The 20,447-nt window shown below is 41.5% G+C and overlaps 1 protein-coding gene across 1 annotated transcript in view; it reads left to right on the forward strand.

The window, feature by feature from the left end:
• Positions 1–3,089: 3,089 nt before the first annotated feature.
• Positions 3,090–20,447, forward strand: part of LOC101406263 (ectonucleotide pyrophosphatase/phosphodiesterase family member 3-like) — a 123,500-nt gene continuing 106,142 nt past the window's right edge. Inside the window, exon 1 of the mRNA XM_087444123.1 lies at positions 3,090–3,276. Within this exon, the coding sequence (XP_087300249.1) occupies positions 3,193–3,276 (84 nt within the window). The 5' untranslated portion in view covers positions 3,090–3,192. The remainder of the gene's footprint in view (positions 3,277–20,447) is intronic.

Genomic DNA, 20,447 nt, shown 5'->3' on the forward strand with positions numbered 1-20,447 from the left:
GTCCATGGGAGAAGGTGAGTTCAGAGTTCTCCTATGGCACCATCTTCCCAGCGATCTCTCATGCATAGTTTTTACAAAAATTAAATCATTTTACTGTATTATGGGTAGGGATTGGGTGATTTAAATATGAAAAGGATAAATTTAAATTTTTATGTAAAATTGGGCAAATGTTAAACCTTTTGTTGGCATTTAGAGATAGCAGTGTAATTTTATGGTATTATATGTAACACCACTTTACAAAGGAGGAAATCAAGACTCAGAGTTCCTTTAATCTGTACAAGGTCACATAGTTATCCAAGCTTCTTCCAGAGGGCATATTTTTGTGCTTACAAAAAAGAAAGAGCAATCAGGATGTCGTACAAAACCTTAAAAATAACACCAAGGAAAAATTTTTTTCTAAGTCTCATAAAGATTAAAGAGCAATGTGGTTATTTTCTTTTTTGACTGGGCTAGATGTCTCTGGTGTTTTACTGGAGAATTGAAGGAAGCTGGAGGAGCTCTGGAGCGGCTGCTAAAATAATTACTGTGCAGCATATTTCATTTTTTAAAAGCTGAGAGGAGCTGTTTCTCAGCTTTGAGAAGTCATAGTTCAAACATAGATAAGTGGGTTTTGTTTAGTGTTTTGGTCTTATCTACATCGAAACTTTCAGGCACCAAGGGAGAAACGTTTAAATCTTTCTGTACAGTAAAACTTCAGGAATCTTATAAAACCTTAAACTATCACCTTTACTGCTGTACTAGAGTAGAATCCTCATCATTAAAGCAGAGGGGTTTAAGAGTAAGGATGAAACATTCATTGTTCACCTTTGCACGAACCGGAGAAATTGTGTTGCAATCCTATGTCTCATGCCCTTGTTGTACTTTGGAGTGGGAAGCTGTCCCTCAGACCATTTGGAATAGAAACAAGACCAGGCAAGACTTCACTACAGGCATTGCCGTGCCCACTGCTGAACAATATGAGTGCCATACTCCAGCCATTTTTACTCCTCCGATTTCAGAATTTCAACTGGATTTTTATAGTTACCCATAAAAGTCCCAACTGGCACAGGAGAAGCAATGAGCATAAGGCAGAGGCCACATCCTGATGGCCTGGTTGCCAGGCCCACTCTGCAGATGTGTTACATTTTATTTGGCTGTTAAAGTGTTTAAAGAAATTGTTTTTCTGAGTTTTGTAGACAAAATTTTGCAATCTGGAGAATTCACACAAACATCTAAATTTCCTGTTTCTCTTGAGAAATCTCTCTGGCCACAATGGGCTCACAATAGCGCTGAGTGAAAGCCGCACTCTATAACAGGGCAGGCAGTTCACCTACAGGGGGCGCCTCACTCATCTATGGTCCTGACGATCCCTTGACGTTTGAGTTTGTGACCCTGCACGCTGTACAGCACTTTCCAACCGGTGAAGCCTTTACAGAGACTCCTTGCCTCGGGATGCAGACAATACACTGATGGCATTTGTTTTGTCAGGTTCATAGCCACTTTGGAAGGTCTCTGCTGAGTCGCTTTCAGAAGTTCTGACACTCATTTGATCAGTCTCCGTGGAGCAAATCTTTGCCCTTGAATCTGATTTTTGGAAACAGTTAAAGGAAAATTTGGAGCCAAGTTTGGGGTAAAAAGTATGTATGACTATCAAATAGTGAAAACCTGTTTCTCTTGGGTGGTTTGTAAGATGACTCAAAGGTAATTAAAAAAAAAAAAAGCTCAATAACACTTTGAGGGATGGCCTTTACTCCTTCCAGCTGTCAGTTTCCCTTTCCATTGAGCTTCCATAATATCCTATTTGCGACTCCATTCTGCAGAGATGACTTGGTTTAAATTTTTTGTTTATTGCCGTCGCCCTCTTCCACCAAACTGAAGCCACTCGGGAAAAACACTTTTATTCATCTTTGAGATGCTATGCATAGTTGGAAGCCAAAAGATTGAATCCATGGATTCATTATTGAATGAATGAATGAATGAGTCAATATAAGTGGAAAGCATCCCAAGCCGACTATTTTAAATAGGACAACACACACTGTATCTGTTAAACATCCATTCTTGTTTTTAAAAACATTTGTACATATTCGTGTGATCAGAATGAGTTGACAGTGAATTGGTTTTGGATTGTATAACTTCGCCTGGTCCTTGTAGTTAGGCCCGGGTGCTGCGAAGCAGTTGAAAGTTCCTGGTTTCCACTTGACAGGCAAGACTCACTTCACTACATGCCTGTGATTTTTCTAACTGATGAGGAAGGAAATGTAAAAATTGTAGAATCAGAGGTGAATCAAAACCCACCGAGAATTACGGCCCACTGGTCGTGTCAGTATCAGAGTGTTTCAGATTGCGGTAGATTGTCTGATATTGCTAACCAAGTGTCAGCGTCAACCTCAGGATGGCGCAACGCCTACACTTTGAAGCCTTCAATGTACAAAGTCTAAAAGGACTAGCCAGTAAATAAAACGAGAGCAGTGACAAAAACCCAGACACCACATAAAACCGTGAAAAACTAAACATTCCTTATATGTGTGCATACTCGTAAAGCCAGATATTTTAAGGTTGGATGTTCCTCTCAGATTAGCGTAGGCAGTGGGTGGCAGGGCGTCTACGTAGGAAAAAAGGTCGTCATCCCCACGCACCACCCTATACTATCTGCATGTCCACCCAGAAACACAGGGTCAGGTCTGTCCTGACCCCACTCTCCCGCCTTCCAGAAGCTGCACAGCCTGGTCTCCTCCCGCTCTATCTTGGGGCCCCATGAGCTCATGCCCTCTGCAGACTCTGCATTTCCAGTCCTGCCCGCGCCGCCAGGCCACGCAGGGCGATTCCCGCAAGCGTTCGGACGGTGCCCGGGGCGCGAGCAGCGGCGGCTTGGAGGGAAGTTCAAGACGCGCCCACGCAAAGGACGCAAATCAACCGACACGTCGAGTGCCCGAAATCACACAGGAAGCCAAATAATCCCAGGCGTATGGTTGCTTTCCCCTCCCTCGGAGGGCGCTGAGCCAGGGGTCCGGCGTTCGGGACGGGGCGGGGCGGGCCGGCGGGCCTATTAAAGGCGCGGCGGGGCCGAGCCGGGCCGCGATGGAGCGCGACGGGGGCGGCGAGGGCGCGCGCGGCTCCCGGGAGGGCCCAGCGGGGAAGGGCCGCGACCCGAGCCGCGGCCGTGCGGCCCAGGCGCCCGGGGACCCGCAGGCGGCCGCGTCCCTGCTGGCCCCCATGGACCTGGGGGAGGAGCCGCCGGAGAAGGCGGCGCGCGCCCCCGTGACCAAGGACCCCAACACCTACAAGGTGCTCTCGCTGGTAGGTCGGGGCCCGGCCGGGAGGCGGGAGGGCGCGCCCGGCTCGTGCGCCCCAGCGCGGTCAGCCCCGGCCGGGGAGACGCCGCCTCTCCGCGCCCCCTGCGCCGCCCCGCGGGCCTCTGCCGGCGGTGTCCGTGCGCCTCCCTCGGCTCCCTGCCCTGTACCTGGGGGAGAGCTCCCGCTCCCCTGCATCGCTGATGCTTATAAGGGCCTGTTCACGAGCGCAGGCACAAAAGTGTGCTCTTGGGAAATACCACCTCTTCCCCCAGACGGTGCAAGGTTTTCATAGGGGAAAAATGACCAGCCCGAAAGGTGGGGGTCTTAAGAAGGACCAACTAGGTGTTTTTTCCCTCCCCTTTTTGGGAGACTCTGGGTGCCGTATTGATGGCTTTCCTTGCGTGAACTGATTCAGCTTGCAAAGATTTAACAGAGATCTTGAAGTTTTATCAGGAACTTTAGAAAATACTTTCTCCTTTGGCTCTGTTTTGGAATTTCTTTGCATTATTACGCTATGATGCCGCAGCTCTGGGCATTTGACAGGAAAGTGTCTCGGGACTGACTTCCACAAGTAGGACAGTCTGGATACTTTCTATCCCGTTGGGTGGGGCCTTTTGCTGGAGCATGAATTGGGAAGCATTCTTACCTCATGTCTTTTTTTTTAAATCTTCATTCTGGTTTATTTATTTCCAGACCAAATAGTTACCTCATGTCTTTTGGTGAAATACAGTGGGACATTAATAGACCAAAACTCATTGCTATATTTTTGAAACTCTTAATAACTGAACTGAAAGTGAAACCTCTTACCCATTCTTCTTTCCCTTCCCTGCTTTAATACCCTTCTTCCCCCCAGACCTTCCCCAAATGATGCACTTCCGAAGGGAAAAGTCTCCAAAAGGCACTTGACAGTTGGTATTGAAGTTCTCTGGGACGTGTCTTCTAGAAAGGAGCTGCAACGATGGGATTCCTTTTTCAGGTTAAACATCAGCACACTTTTCATAAAGCTGAAGAAATGGATGAGTAATTGCATCTGGGGTTGGGATTACTAGAGGCGGACCGCTGAGGTGGTCCTCAGCCACACGGTTTCTATCTAGTGGGATAAACCCAACAGTTGCCTTGCAGACAGATGATCAGTGGCGGTACGACTTGCGTTTTTCTGAACATATTTCGGGTAAACCTGGACGATGTAGGTATGTACGAGTGGATGCAGAGGGAATATGCTGCCCCCCTTTCGCCCGTCCCCAGTGTAGTGTTGATCCCAGGGGAAGACCAGCAGGCTCTGCTCTGGGGCTTTGGGCCCTGGAAATGCTCATGCCTGGACCCTGAGCCAGACCCCGGAAAACAGCCAGAGGGCAAATCCAGGTATTGGTCTCTATATGCTTCAGTGGACGTGTTGAATACCGGATGCCTTTCCTTCATTCCAAGTTAAGTTTTGAACTAAAATGTCGACCTCCGCTGAGATTGGACTTCAAAATTTATTTGAAATGCCCTTCTTGTTCCTGGCATCGTTTTGAAGGACAGGTAATTTTCAACTACATTGCAATACATTCCTCCCTTCTCTGCTGAGCCCTTCTACAGGATTATTTTGTGTTTGTGACTTTCTGCTGTGCTTATGAATACATATACCCGTGTATGTGTCAAGGCCCTTGTGTGGGGGTGGTGGTGAGTGAAAATTCCTTTCACTTTTCAAGGAAAGCGTTTCTTCTAAGTGGCAGAAGTTGGCCTTGTTTATCAGAAATTTGGATATGAAAATGATTAATTCTGTTGTTAGCTTCTCTCCCCTTCCTCCTGCAACACATTATCTTTTCTCTAGAATAGAGAATAGATAGAGAATATTCAAGTTAGTTCTCTGCTGTTGGTTTCACCTGGAATTGACATTGCTCTTTGGTTTGTAAAATTTAATATCCATCCAGCCATAGTTTAGCATTTTATTTCAAAATGACCAGAGCATCTTAGAGGCCAGGGAAGTCTCCTGTTTGCCCCTTATGGTATTTCTTTCACGTGTTCTAATAAAATGCACCAAACATTTCTAGGAACCCAATAGACTGTTGTATTTACTACTGGACCAAAGACATTGCCTGACTCGCAGTGTCAACTTTTGGTTGAATGAATGAGTGCACTGCATTTTTACTTAGCCCGAGTGACACTTTGACTTGGAAAAGGGCAAGATGGGGAGACTGAATACTCAACCACAGACCCATATGTCCAGTTGAAGGTCTGGAATCTAAATACAGATGCACTAATAGAGAGATGACACTTAGGTGTAAATTCAGGGGTAAGATTAAACTGGGATCTCATTGTGTTAGCACATGGGGCGATGGAAGAGGCAGTGAGTGAACTATAAACAGAGGTTCCCAGCTAAGGCCAGCGTGCCTGAGAGGCCAGACAGGGCCTCCGTGATGACTTGGGTTCAGAATCAGGATCTAGCCCCTGGGCGTTCCCTCAGGTAGCAACAACCCATGTGTGGCCATCTAGCAGGTACAAGTGAGGCCTGCAGTCCTGCAGGTGCAGATGAGAGTCTCCCTCACACCAGGGCCTCTTCTGTTTAGGTGACTTTGCTGTCACACCTCAAATTCAGCCTTTGTGGCTCTTGTAGGGAACTCTTTTCTCCAGTGTTGCTTTCTGTTACTTCCTGTCATATTCTGGTCTTTCTCTCTCTCACCATTTATACCTGAGCTATGTCCACTCCGTGCAGTCTCTCTCTTATGAAGCACAGGCACCCTTTCAACACCTTTCTTTTTTCCCTTCTTTTCCACTCTTTCAGTTAACTCTGGACACTCAGTTTTGCCGTCTCCTGCCCCAACATTTCCTACTCTTGACTCTGGAGAGAAGCCCCAGTGGCTGTGTTGAGAGACTTATGCATTCTGTGTAATAAAGAACTGGAACCATTAACCTTTTTAGAAAATTTACAGAAATTTTTATCAGCTTCTCATCTTCCTCCAGTTTTCTCATATATCAGTATTAAAGGTAAATGAAAATGGTTTTATATTCAATTTTGTTTTTGAATTTGAGAAATTCGATTGCAAAATGTTTGTGTGACTTTTAAGGCACAGCAGATGTGTGTCATCTATATTATGGGCTTTTTGGACAAGCCAGAAAACTTAATTGTGATTTCTAACTTTTTTTTTGGTAGGGGGAGGGGCATGTCAAGTGGCAAACAACTTAGGAATAAACAAACTTTTGGAATACAACTTGTAATTAGAGATCTGCCCCTGGTTAAAATAAACACACCTCTGCCAACTGTGAAATATCTCCCAGTAACAAGAAATAAACAAGAAACCTTTTAGCGGTTGAGGTCAAGGCAGAGCCTAGATGACTCTGCTGAGCCTGTCCTGTGCTGCAAGAACTGATATTCAGAATGCTGACCCCAAATAAAAACCCTTTGGCATCATGTAAGATCCAAGTTATGTATTTACCAAGAAAGTGAAATAATATAATTAAAAGGGCTTTTCAAATAGTGACCAGAATGTTCAGCTAAATATTAACTAGAACACTCGATTTCCTGAGTATTTTAGTTATCTAGAGTTGAATTACAAGAATTAAGATAACATCTATAGTATTTTTCCTTTTTTCCTCCTTCACTTGTAGTTTTTAGAAGGAGGTGTGTTGGAAATATAGGTGGTAAAGTTTAGATGATTATTATAATTCACATAGAACTTTGCAGTTTTAGAATGCATTTTCCCATATGTGCTTAACTGATCCCCAAACATCAGCAGCTCTGAAATAGGAAAGCATGGTGACAGTCAATCCTGCTTTAGAGATAGGGAAACTGAGGTGCACAGAGTGGCAATCAGTTTTCTTAAACAGGGTGCCTAGGAGCCACCTGGAAACTGGAAGACAGATTCCTGGACTCCCGTCCCAGAGGCTGTGTTCTGGAAGATTTGAAATTGTCGTGGACTGAATGTTTGGGTCCCTTCCTAATTCATGTTCAAGCCCTAACCCCCAATGTGATGGTATTTGGAAGGGGGCCTTTTGGAGGTAATTAGATTTCTAAGAAGGGGAGGAGAGAGAGAGAATCTCCAGCACATGCTCTCCCTCCCTCTCTCTCTCTCTCTCTTTCTCTCTCTCTCTCTCTGCCTCTATCCTCTCCCTTTCCCCTCTCCCTCCACCTCTCCACACACACACAGAGGAAAGGCCCTCTGCCAGCAAGGAAGAGACCTTCACCAGGAAGCCAACTGGCCAGCGCCTTCATCTTGGACTTCCGGGCCTCTAGAACTGTGAGAAGTGAATTTCTGTCGTCTATGGCATTTTCTTATAGCAGCTTGAACAGACTAAGATAGGAATGGAACCTGAGAATCTGCGGTTTTTAGACAAGCTCCTCAAGTTACTCAGATGTAGTTGCTTCATTTACTCCACGTCTAGAAACAGTGGGTTAAATTTATAGGCAAAAGTCACACCATTTGTAGGTAGAAGACTATGATAACTGACAGGACTTTTAACTACAGATTGTTATTTGGAGAAATGGCTAATGGCATCCCATTCTTTGGCCTTTTATCAGTATGAAGTCAATAATCATGTTATGAGCTTCCAATGTGTACAAATTTTGGGGAAAGTGACTTTCTTCTTCTTAATTTGAGTTTCCTTCTTAATACGTTTTAAAATGTACTGGAATAGGAAAATAGAGAGTCATGATAGAAAATCATTTTGGAGGGGGTGAATTTTCACAAGCGTATCTCATTTGTGGATTGATCATTGTCTCACCGTATTTTAGAACTTTGCACAGATTTAGGTGGTGAACATTCTATCACAGGTGTGGTTTAAACCCTTAAAGATCATTCTATCTTGGTTTTGGGGAAATATTCCTGAGAAAGTGGCCTGAAGATTTTTTTGAAATGTTAGTCTTATTCCCTGGCATCATTTTGAATTATTAAAAAATTAAAATATGTTGGAAAGATGTTTAACATCACTCAGAGAAATGCAAAATAAAACCATACTGAGGTAAAATTTCTCATGTTTTAGAAACATTATAAAAATGTTCATTAACATTCTACTGTGAGACTATAGAGAATAGATGATCTTACACATTGCTGGGGGAGTACAAATTAGTAGGACCATTTTTGAAAATCTATTAAGCAATTTGTATAAAAATTACAAGTAGACTTACCTCCTGACCCAGCAATACTACTTCCAGGAATTTATTGTGTCCCATGTATAATATTATTATAGTATTGTTTAAAGTGGAAAAGAGAAGAAGCAACCTAGTCAGTCACCAGGGGACTGGTTAAATAAAGGAAGGTGCAGCCGTATAATAGAGAATTATGCTGCTATGAGAAAGCAATAAAGAAAGGAAGGCAGAAGTAACTCTTAATGGATTCATGTAGAATTACTTTCAGAATTTAATGTTAAGAGGAAAAAAGCAAGACGCTAATGAACAGTGTACATAGTATACGGACATTCTATAAAAATGGTTCTATATTCACAAAATACTTCTAAAAGTAAACAGACTGGGGATACTGGCTGCAGACAGGAAAAAAACAGGTGATTAAGATAAGCAAAACAAAAGGCAGACTATTCATTGGGTCCACCTTTAGATACTTTTTCCATTTTGAACCATTTGAATATATTACCTATTAGAAAATTAAAACAAATTTTAAAAAATGAATGTATTGCTGCTATGTGACCCATGTCTGTGATCCATGCCAGTGGCTCTGCTGCAAACGGTCCTCATTTTCCTTCCTATAATGCACCCTGAGAAGATAATGCACTACCAGAGCATGAGCTCTTTAAACATCACACATTTTGTCTTTTTCATGGATACATTTTCTGGTATCTGTTCTTTGCTACTAAGTTTTACTGCTCTTTCCTCATTTTTATTATAATGTCTTTGTATCCTTATTATAGAATCTATGTATCCTTATTGTGGCATCTTTGTATCTTCACCATGGTATCTTTATTATAGTATCTTTGCAGCAATGTTGTGCCAGTTCTATTTTGAGTAAATGAATGAAATTTTTATCCTTTACAATCCCTAACATAGCTGTTTTCAAGTGCACCAAATAAATCAGAATAGGATGAAAATGATTTTATATAATTGAACATGGGGAAGATTTTTAAAAACATCTTACACTGTTTTGTCATCAACTTGACTTGTCAGTACAGGTTTTCCACTGGAAGAATACAAATGGAAACCAGAATAGATGAATAAAAGATGATGATGATTTTATTTCTCCCTTTCCAGAAATATCTTAACAGCAACATCAAAGCAAATGTAAAAAAAGGAGTCAAAAATCATCAGCTGAGGGGCTGGCCCAGTGGCATAGTGGTTAAGTTTCTGCACTCTGCTCTGGCGGCCTGGGGTTCGTGGGTTCAGATCCTGGGCATGGACCTATATACCACTCACCAAGCCATGCTGTGGGGGTGTCCCACATACAAAATAGAGGAAGATTGGCACAGATGTTAGCTTAGGGACAATCTTCCTCAAGCAAAAAGAGGAAGATTGGCAACAGACGTTAACTCAGGGCCAATCTTCCTCACCAAAAAAAAAAAAAAAATCAGCTGAATATGTTATAAATGCAGTGCTCACCTGAGAAAAACCACCCCAAAACTGCCTGAAGGCCCCCAAACAGCTAATTAGTTTTGTTTTTTCATCTTCAGGAATGTCCATAAACTTGCTAAAAAACAGATATCACATTATTTGCCACTAGTTTTAAAAAAGGTTATTCAATATAACCAGAATAGTGGATTTTATAAACCTCCAAAAATAAGCCTAAGTAAAATCCTACAAAATATGCTTATGTAAAAACACAAAAATCTGCCATGTATATACTCACCCAGGGAAAGCCTCTTCTATAATTTCCAGTTTCTGTAAAAAACAAAAGTAAATGAAGTCAATTAAAAAAAGGGGGGAGTGGCCTTCCTGAACAAAATATTACAATGTAACGTAGTGGAAGTCTTTTTCATCAGCAACAGGCAGAAACTAACAATACCTGCCTGGCCTGTCACAAAGGGCACTGTGGATTTCAGAGGGGACTTTGAATTTGACGGCAGGATGAGAACCACTAACCTTCTGCACGCAAACAGACACACAGGTGTCACAACAAAGGAGAGATGGGGGAGAGGTTGCCCAGGCCAGGCTCCTTGAGCCAGGGCCCTGTCTCCTACATCCACCCCCACCCATGGTCCTTCCATTGCCATGGCTCCGCCATTGCCATGGCTCCCTGGCCCTTCCACTCACCACCACCTCCTCAAAAATGCTCTGCAGTTGTGTCTCCATCTGGAACATCATTGGATGCCAGCACACAGGCTGGTTCAGGCCCAAGCTCTAGGAATAGAGGAATAGAGGCTGAAGGGCAGAGAGCCTGCAGCAACCAGCTCACCTGGGTCCCTGGGCTCCTCAGGCACTCAGCTGAGCTTTCCTTCCAGGGACTGGCAAACAACGGCAGCCTGCATGGAAGCCCAGAAGTGCTGGGTATGTGCTGAGTACAAAACCCACAGAAACCAGAGACCAGCCAAAGAGTTCTGCCTGTGGAGAAGGGCGGCCCATGAGCCCAATGAGAGCACCCCCATGTTGAGCCTCAAGTCACCCTGAGATGTCCTCAGCTGCAGGCCACCACCTGCGGGCTGGAGCAGGATTTGCTTCCTGCTCAGGGCTAACGCTTTTGCATATTGGGAAGGAATAAAGCTTGAAGCCCAGGGGCTGCAGCCTTGGGGAAATGCTCCTGCTGCAACTCAGGTCAACTGGAAGTCTGCACACTGCTGACCTCCTGGAGCTCTGCCAGCAGCCTGGAGCAGGAGGTGACACCATACTTTTCTTGACCATAGGGATCAAGTCTTCTCAGCTGTGGTAACCTCAGTGTCTTGCAGGCTTTCAATGAAGGTTGACAAAAGCGAATGTGGAGTGATATCAGCAACATGGTGGAGTGAGCTCTTCTCTTTATCTCTCCCCCTCTGAATTACAACTAAACGGACATTCATTGACCAATAGAGGACACCCATACAGCACAACAGGATGCCTGAGAGATCCACAGCTATACATTTGAAGGTGGATGGACTGGGTCCTGAGGAAGCTGTGGAGAAAGGTGAGTGCTCTCCCACCCCTCCCCAACAGCAGTGATCCAGATCGTGGGTCCTCACGCAGCAGCTGGTGCTACTCTAAGAGGAGGCAGGGACAGCCCAGACTGCAGACAAATGCTGTCCCGGCCTGCGGGAGTGCACACCATGCTGTGGCAGCCCCACCAGTGGGAACGCTCCCTGGCATGACTGTTAGAGGAGGTGGCAGAAGCCCTGTGCACATGCATGAACTCTTTCCTGGCCTGCAGGAGCACCCACTGTGCCATCGAGGCCCCGCCAGTGGGAATGCACCTCGGCGTGACTGTAAGAGGATGTGGCGGCAGCCCTGTGTGCACGTGCAAATGCATTCTGGCTGGTGGGAGCGCCCACCATGCCACCGGGGCCCCACCAGTGGGAACATGCCCTGGCACAACTGTAAGAGGAGGCGGTGGCAGTCCTGCATACATGACACTATCCCAGTCTGCTGGAGCACCCTCTGTACCCACACAACTTCCCACAGACAGGGTGTGATCAGAAACACAACTCCTGTTTCTCCCAGTGGTGGCAGGTGGAATCTATGACCTAAAACTACCACAAATGCACTGGAAAGGATCAGTTCATCAAACACCATGGAAAAATACAGTAACAATTCAGAGGAGAAGAAAATGACAAGTCTCCAGAGACTAATCCTAAGGTCACAGGATTTAGAAATTTACAATCCAAATGACAGAGAATTCAAAATAACTGTCATAAAGAAACTCAACGAGTTATAAGAAAACTAGGAAAGACAGTTCACTGAGCTCAGGAATAAAATTAATGAGCACAAGGAATACTTCACCAAGAAGATTGAAACTACAAAAAAAACCCCAAACAAACAGAAATTCTGTATATGAAGAACACAATGAGGTAAAAAATAATCTAGAATCCATAAAAAATAGAGCTGATGTTATAGAGGACAGAATTAGCAATTTAGTGGATAGAAATATAGAATATTTCTGGTGGAGGAGGAGCAAGAATTAAGATTTTAAAAAAAGAAGGAATTCTTTGAGAAATATCCAATTCAATTAGGAAAAGCAACATAAGTATTATAGGTATTCCAGAAAGTGGAGAGAGGGAGAAAGGAACAGAGAGCTTGTTCTAAGAAATAATAGCTGAGAACTTCCCAAACCTGGGGAAGGAACTTGACTTACAAATACATGAAGCCAATAGAACTTCTCTTTACATCAATGCAAAAAGACCTTCTCCAAGGTATATAATAGTAAAACTGGCAAAAGTCAATGAAAAGGAAAAATATTAAGGGCACCAAGAAGGAAGAAAATAACCCATAAAGGAAGCCCTATGAGGCTTTCAGCAGATTTCTTGGCTGAAACCTTACAGGCTAGGAGAGAATGGAATGATATATTCAAAATACTGAAAGACAAAAACTTTCAGCTGAGAATACTCTGTCCAGTGAAAGTATCCTTCAGATATGATGGAGAAATAAAAACTTTCCCAGATAAAAGCTGAGGGAATTCACTAGACCTCCCTTACAAGAAATGACTAAAGGAAGCCCTCCTACCTATAACAAAAAGGCAAATGTGTACAAAGCTTAGAGCAAGGAGGTAAATAGACAAAATGAGAAAATTGCAGCTCTCTATAAGAACAGGTTAGCAAACACTTAATTGTAACATAAAAGGTAAAGGAAAGGGAAGCATGAAAAAATAACTGTAAACACTTCAATTTAGTCACAAACTCACAACACAAAACAGAATAATTTGTGACAACAATCATTCAGAAGGGGAAGAGAGAAGGGATGGAACATTCTTAGGCTAATGGAGATAAGAGGTTATCAGAAAATGGACTATCTCATGTATAAGATCTTTTACAAACCTCATGGTAACCACCAAAAAAAAAGAGCAGAGCCACATTCCTAAATAAAGATAAAACAGAGAAAACCATCACAGAAAAACACCAAACTGAAATGGCAGTCAGAAATACAAGGGAAAAGAAACAATGGAAATATAGAACAACCAGAAAACAAGAGATAAAATGGCAATACTAAGCCCTCATATGCCAATAATCACTCTAAATGTAAAAGGATTGAATTTTCCAATCAAAAGACACAGAGTAGCTATGTGGATTAAAAAAAAAAAAAAAAGACCCCAAAATATGCTGCCTCCAGGAAACACATCTCAGCTCTAAAGACGAACATAGGCTCTGAGCGAGGGGATGGAAGACGATACTCCAAGTGAATGGTAAGGAAAAGACAGCAGATATTGTCATACTTACATCAGACAAAGCAGACTTCAACATAAAAAAGACAATAAGAGACAAAGAGGGCTAGTATATAATGATAAAATGGACATTCCACCAAGAGGACATAACAGTTATGAATATATATGAACCTAACATGAGAACACTAAAGTACATAAAGCAACTATTAACAGACCTCAAGGGAGAAATTGACAAGAACACAATAATAGTAGGGGACCACAACACCCCTCTTACATCAATGGATAGATCATCCAGACAGAAAGTCAACAAGGAAACAGTGGCCTTAAATGAAATACTAGACCAGATGGACTTAATAGATATATAGAGAACATTCCATCCAAGAACAGCAGAATACATGTTATTCTCAAGTGCACAAGGAACATTCTCAAAGATAGACCATATGTTGAGAAACAAGGCAAGCCTCAATAAATTGAAGAATATTGAAATCATATCAAGCATCTTTTCTGACCACAATATTATGAAACTAGAAATCTTATGAAAAAAGCTGGGGTAGTCACAAATATGTGGAGACTAAACAACATGCTACTGAACAACCATTGGATCAATGAAGAAAAAAAGGAGAAATCAAAAAAATACTTGGAGACAAATGAAAATGAAAAGACAACATACCAACTGATATGGGATGCACCAAAAGCATCATAGCAATACAAGCCCAGCTCAAAAAACAAGAAAAATCTCAAATAAGTAATCTTAAACTACACCTAACAGAACTAGAAAAAGAAAAACAAATTAAGCCCAAAGTCAGCAGAAGAAGGGAAATTATACAAATTAGAGCATAAATAAATGAAATACAGACTTAAAAAAAAACAAAAAACAGAAAGGATCAGTGAAACTAAGAGCTGGTTCTTTGAGAAGATAAAAAAAATTGACAAACCCTTATCCAGAATCACTAAGGAAAAAAAAGAGAAGACTCAAATAAATAAAATTAGAAATGAAAGAGGAGAAATTACAATGGATACCATGGAAATACAAAGGTTATAAAAGAACACTATGAAAATTTATGTGCCAACAAATTGGATAACCTAGAAGAAATGGATAAATTTTTTAGAGTCATACAACCTTCCCAAGCTGAATCAAGAAGAAATAGAGAATCTGAATAGACCAATCACAAGTAAAGAGATTGAGACAGTAATCAAAAACCTTCCAAAAAACAAAAGTCCAGGACCAGATGGCTTCTCCAGAGAATTCTGCCACACATTCAAAGACTTAATACCTGTCCTTCTCAAACAATTCCAAAAAATTGAAGAAGATGGAATGCTTCCTAACACATTCTATGAGGCCAACTTTAACCTGACAGCAAAAACAGGCAAGGAGAACACAAAGAAAATTATAGGCCAATATCGCTGATGAACATAGATGCAAAAATCCTCAATAAAATATTGGCAAACCAAAGACAGCAATACATTAAAGTGATCATACACCATGATCAAGTGGGATTTATACCAGGGATGCAGGGATGGTTCAACATCTGCAAATCAATCAATGTGATACACCACATTAACAAAATGGGGAATAAACTTCACATGGTCATCTCAATAGATGCAGAGGAAGCATTTGACAAGATCCAACATCCAATTGTGATAAAAACTCTCAATAAAATATGTATAGGGGCCGGTCCCATGGCTTAGCGGTTAAGTGCACATGCTCTGCTACTGGCGGCCCAGGTTCGGATCCTGGGGGCACACTGACACACCGCTTCTCCAGCAATGCTGAGGCAGCATCCCACATACAGCAACTAGAAGGATGTGCAACTATGACATACAACTATCTGCTGGGGCTTTGCGGAAAAAAAGGAGGAGGATTGGCAATAGATGTTAGCTCAGAGCCGGTCTTCCTCAGCAAAAAGAGGAGGATTGGCATGGATATTAGCTCAGGGCTGATCTTCCTCGGAAAAAAAAAATATGTGTAGAAGGAAAGTACCTCATGATAATAAAGGCCATATATGACAGACCCACAGCCAACATCATACTCAATGGTGAAAAACTGAAAGTCATCCATCTGAGAACAGGAACAAGACAAGAGTGCCCACTCTCATCACTCCTATTCAACATAGTACTGGAGGTTTTGGCCAGAGCAATTAGGCAAGAAAAAGAAATTAAAAGTACCCAAATTGGAAAGGAAGAAGTGAAACTCTCACTGTTTGCTCATGGCATGATTTTACATATAGAAAACCCTGAAGAATCCATCAGAAAACTATTAGAAATACTCAACAACTACAGCAAAGTTGCAGGGTACAAAGTCAACTTCAAAAAATCACTTGCATTTCCATACTCTAATAGTGAACTAGCAGAAAGAGAAGTCAGGCATACACTCCCATTTATAATTGCAACAAAAAGAATAAAATATCTAGGAATAAATTTAACCAAGGAGTTGAAAGCCTGTACACTGAAAACTAGAAGACATTATTGAAAGAAATTGAAGAAGATATAAAGAAATGGGAAGATATTCCATGCACATGGATTGGAAGAATAAGCATAGTTAAAATGTCCATACTACCTAAAGCAATCTGCAGATTCAATGAAATCCCAATCAGAATCCCAATGACATTCTTTGTAGAAATAGAACAAAGAACCCTAAAATTTATGTGGAACAACAAAAGACCCTGAATAGCCAAAACAATCCTGAGAAAAAAGAACAAAGCTGGAGACATCACAATCCCTGACTTCAAAATATACTACAAAGCTATAGTGATTAAAACAGCATGGTACTGGTGCTAAAACAGACACACATTCAATGGAACAAAATTGAAAGCCCAGAAAGAAAACCACCCCTCTGTGGACACCTAATCTTCAACAGAGGATCCAAGAACTTACAATGGAGAAAGGAAAAATCTCTTCAGTGAATGGTGTTGGGAAAACTGGACAGCCACATGCAAAAGAATGAAAGTAGACCATTGTCTTACACCATACACAAAAATTAGTGCAAAATGGATTACAGACTTGAATGTAAGACCTGAAACCATAAAACTCCTAGAAGAAAATGTAGGCAGAACACTCTTTGACCTTGGCCTTAGAGGGATCCTTTTGAATACCATGACTACACGGGCAGGGAATAAAAAGAAAATGTAAACAAATGGGGCTACCTCAGAGTAAAAGGATTCTGCAAGGCAAAGGAAATCATAATTATAATGAAAAGACAACACACCAACTGGGATAAAATATTTGCAAATCATATATCCGACAAGGGGTTAATTTCCAAAATATATAAAGAACTCATACCACTCAACAAGAAAAAATCAGCCAGTCAAAAAATGGGCAGATGATATCAATAGACATTTTTCATAGAATATATACAGATGGCCAAGGGGGCATGAAAAGATGTTCAACCTCACTAATTATTAGGGAAATGCAAATCAAAACTACAATGAGATATCACTTACACCTGTAAGAATGGCTATAATTTACAAGAGAAAAAATAACAAATGTTGGAGAAGATGTGGAGAAAAGGGAACCCTATTATACTGCTAGTGGGAAGGCAAACTGGTGCAGCCACTGTAGAAAACAGTATGGAGATTTCTCAAAAAATTAAAAATAAAAATACCATGTGATCCAGCTATCCCACTACTGGGTATTTATCTAAAGAACCTGAAGTCAATAATCCAAAGGATTTTATGCTCCCCTGTGTTCATTGCCGCATTATTCACAATAGCCGAGATGTGGAAGCAAACCAAGTGCCCTTCAACTGATGAATGGATAAAGATGTGGTATATATATACACAATGAAATACCACTCAGCCATAAAAAAGACAAAATCTTCCCATTTGCAACAACACAGATGCACTTGAGAGTATTATGTTAAGTGAAATTAGCCAGGCAGAGAAAGAGAAACACTTCATGATTTCACTCATATTTGGAAGATAAACAAACACATGGATAAAGAGAACAAATCAGTGGTTACCAGAGGGAAAGAGGGTGAGGGATTGGTGAAAGGCATAAAGGGGCACAGATGGATGGTGAGAGATAAAAATTACACTGTTGGTGGTGAGCACGATGCAGCGTATACAGAAACTGATAAATAATAATGTACACCTGAAATTACACAATGTTATAAACCATTGTGACCTCAATTAAATAATTGAAAAATGAAGAAAAAAATGAATGAATACATCGCACTTGATTTTTAATTGGAATAATAAAAAAAAATACCTACTGTTTTTAGTTATAATCATCTAAAAATAATAATATGTATCAATCACTGAATAATTATAGCCTCTTTGGTGGGGTAGTGGTGGAGAAGGGTGGCAAAGAAGAAGTCTGGTCCACTGGTGTGGTCAGAGCAGATACCTAAGTGCGCTGAGTAGTGTTTCCTCCACCGCTTTATTCTTTCAGCATCACCGACGTATTCATCGATGCTTACCCTCCTTCTTCTAGCTGAGTTAGGTGTCTCTTCTTTATCCTCATATAACAGCTTTGTGCATGAATAGTAGAGTATTTCATTTACGGAATATTTATCTGCCATTTGCTCTGTGCTAGACATGGGTGTTAGGGATTTAATGAACAGTATTGCAGTTATTGATTTTGCAGAATGTCCAAGCTAGAAGGATCACAGAGCCAAAATTATTGAAATCCAAGTCCACTAACAACCTATGGTTCTCTTTTGTATGCTGAATAGATGACCTTACTGTGGATCATGTTTACTCAGATACACCTCTAAGACAGTTTTGATTTGCTCTCTGGCGGATTTCCATGCAATGGTGGTGGAGAATGGTCTAGAAATGGATGGTCAATTTATGTTCAGTGAATGGAGCATCTGTAAGCATGATATAAAAATCAACTTGTTTTTGGTTATGGCAAAAATACAATTCTTTCCCAACCATTTTACCTTTTTATTATACGAGCCCTGGTAAATGTTAAGATTTGCTGGCATTTGCTGAGAACACGCTGATTTGGAAGCACAGAGTCCCAGTCACGGCTTTGACCTGGCGGAAACCCAGTTCCCTGACATATCCACATGCAACCACTGTATGCCACTGTTACCACATAATAGCTTCTAAAAACTGAGATGTAAGAATTCAAATTTCCTGCTGGAGAATAGCTTCAGGGGTTAGGCTTCAGGTATTAGTTTGCTAGGGCTGCCATAACAAAGTACCCAGTCTGGTGGCTTAAACAACAGATACTTATTTTCTCATAATTCTGGAAGTTAGAAGTCTGAGATCAAGGTTTCCTGTTTTAGTCAAGGAGTCATAATCCATTATTATCATTATTTATTTTGATAAATATATCAACTATATATGTTTATAATTGATAGATACATCAATTGGTTGATTTCATTTGAGGCCTTCCTCTTTGGCTTGCAGATGCTCATCTTCTCTCTGTGTCTTCACGTGGTCTTCCCTCTGTGCGTGTCTGTGGGTAATTTCTTTTTCTTATAAGGACACTGGTTATATTGGACTAGGGCCCACCATAAAGACCTCATTTTAAAATAATTAACTCTTTATAAACCCTATCTCCAAATACAGTTACATCTTCAACATATGGATTTTGGGGGCATACAGTTTGGCCCCAAAACTCCTCCCACTGGCCCCCCAAATTCATGTCTGTCAAGCATGCAAAATACTTTTACACACACACACATGCTCAAACAAATAGACTCTGGTGTTAAACAGCCTAGGTTCACATTCTGACACTTCCCACTTAACTAACTGATGCCAAGCCCTTTAATCTCTTGAAGGTTCAATTTTACCATCTGCAAAACTGCCAATTCCTGGGGAAGGAAAAGGGCATGTGCTTAAAGAATTCAATCCAGTACCAGGCATAGAGTAAGCCATCTGTAATCAGTAGCTCCTGCTAATTTATGCACTTTTTATAACTCCCTCACTCTCTAAGATGGCTGGGCTCATCAGCAGAGTTCAGTTAAGTAGAACTACAAAATAAATTAAAAAGAGGGAGAAAATCCTTATCTCAGGGATAAGAGCTTTGGAGGAGACATTCAATCATGTTCGTGCATGGGTAGTTAAAAGGGAAAGTATCCTGGTAGCTCTGAGGCTGGAAGGATATTATTGGGGAGCTGTTCTGGGAACCTCTGTAAAGGAACATCATCTAACCATCTCGGTGTTTGTGTATGTGATGGAGGGTGAGGGTTGGGACGGGAGTGGTTGCACAGTAATGAGTATTGTGATCCTGTATAGAAAGAATTTAGCTTTGACCAAATAGAGGTGTGGTCTTTGTCCTTGACTTCTGGAAGGTAATCTCTAAACTCTTGGAATGTGAGGCCTGATAGAAGTGTTTGGGTTTGCCTGGGATTCTTGGGTCACCTATTCCTTGCTATTTCAGTTTTAGGTATTATATATTGACTTCTTACTATGAAAGATGAGTATTTAGTGTTCCTGAAGACCCCTCACATTTGCTCCTTTTCCATCCTTCTCATGTGTCAGAATTTGTTGGTGAGATAATTACAGACTGTTTATATTGTTCTGACTCTAGCTGTTATTTGCACTTTAGCAACACAGTGCATTGAGCTTATACTTTCCTTTTCTGTACAGCTTTTTGTTTTGTCTTTGGAGTTAATAATTGTCTCATGTTTTTTCTTTGCTTAGTTTTGAATGTACCTACCAGTAACTCATCCAGAAACCTCTGCCTGAGATATTAACCTCCTCTCTGGAAGTCTTTCATCTTGCTCCAGGGGACATCTCTCCTGTACCTTCTGCCCTCCCCTGCCTGTCAGAGTGGCTGCTCCCTGAGCTGCCTCATGACTACTGCCCAGGGGTGGCGTCCCAGAGGTTCTCTTTTCTCTCTCCTATACGCATCTGTGGTGTCTCAGTTTCATGTCTTCCTCTTCCTCAATTTACTCCTTCATTTGGGGATGGAGGAGAGCACATCCTCCATTAACTTCCTCAGAAAAACTATCGCTTTCCCCCCAACTTTTTATTTAAAAAAAAATTAAACCTAGAGAAAAATTGCAAGAATTTTACAA

The sequence above is a fragment of the Ceratotherium simum genome, chromosome 19, assembly GCF_057802395.1.
Source record: "Ceratotherium simum simum isolate JZ-2026a chromosome 19, ASM5780239v1, whole genome shotgun sequence".
In the NCBI taxonomy this organism is placed as follows: Eukaryota; Metazoa; Chordata; class Mammalia; order Perissodactyla; family Rhinocerotidae; genus Ceratotherium; species Ceratotherium simum.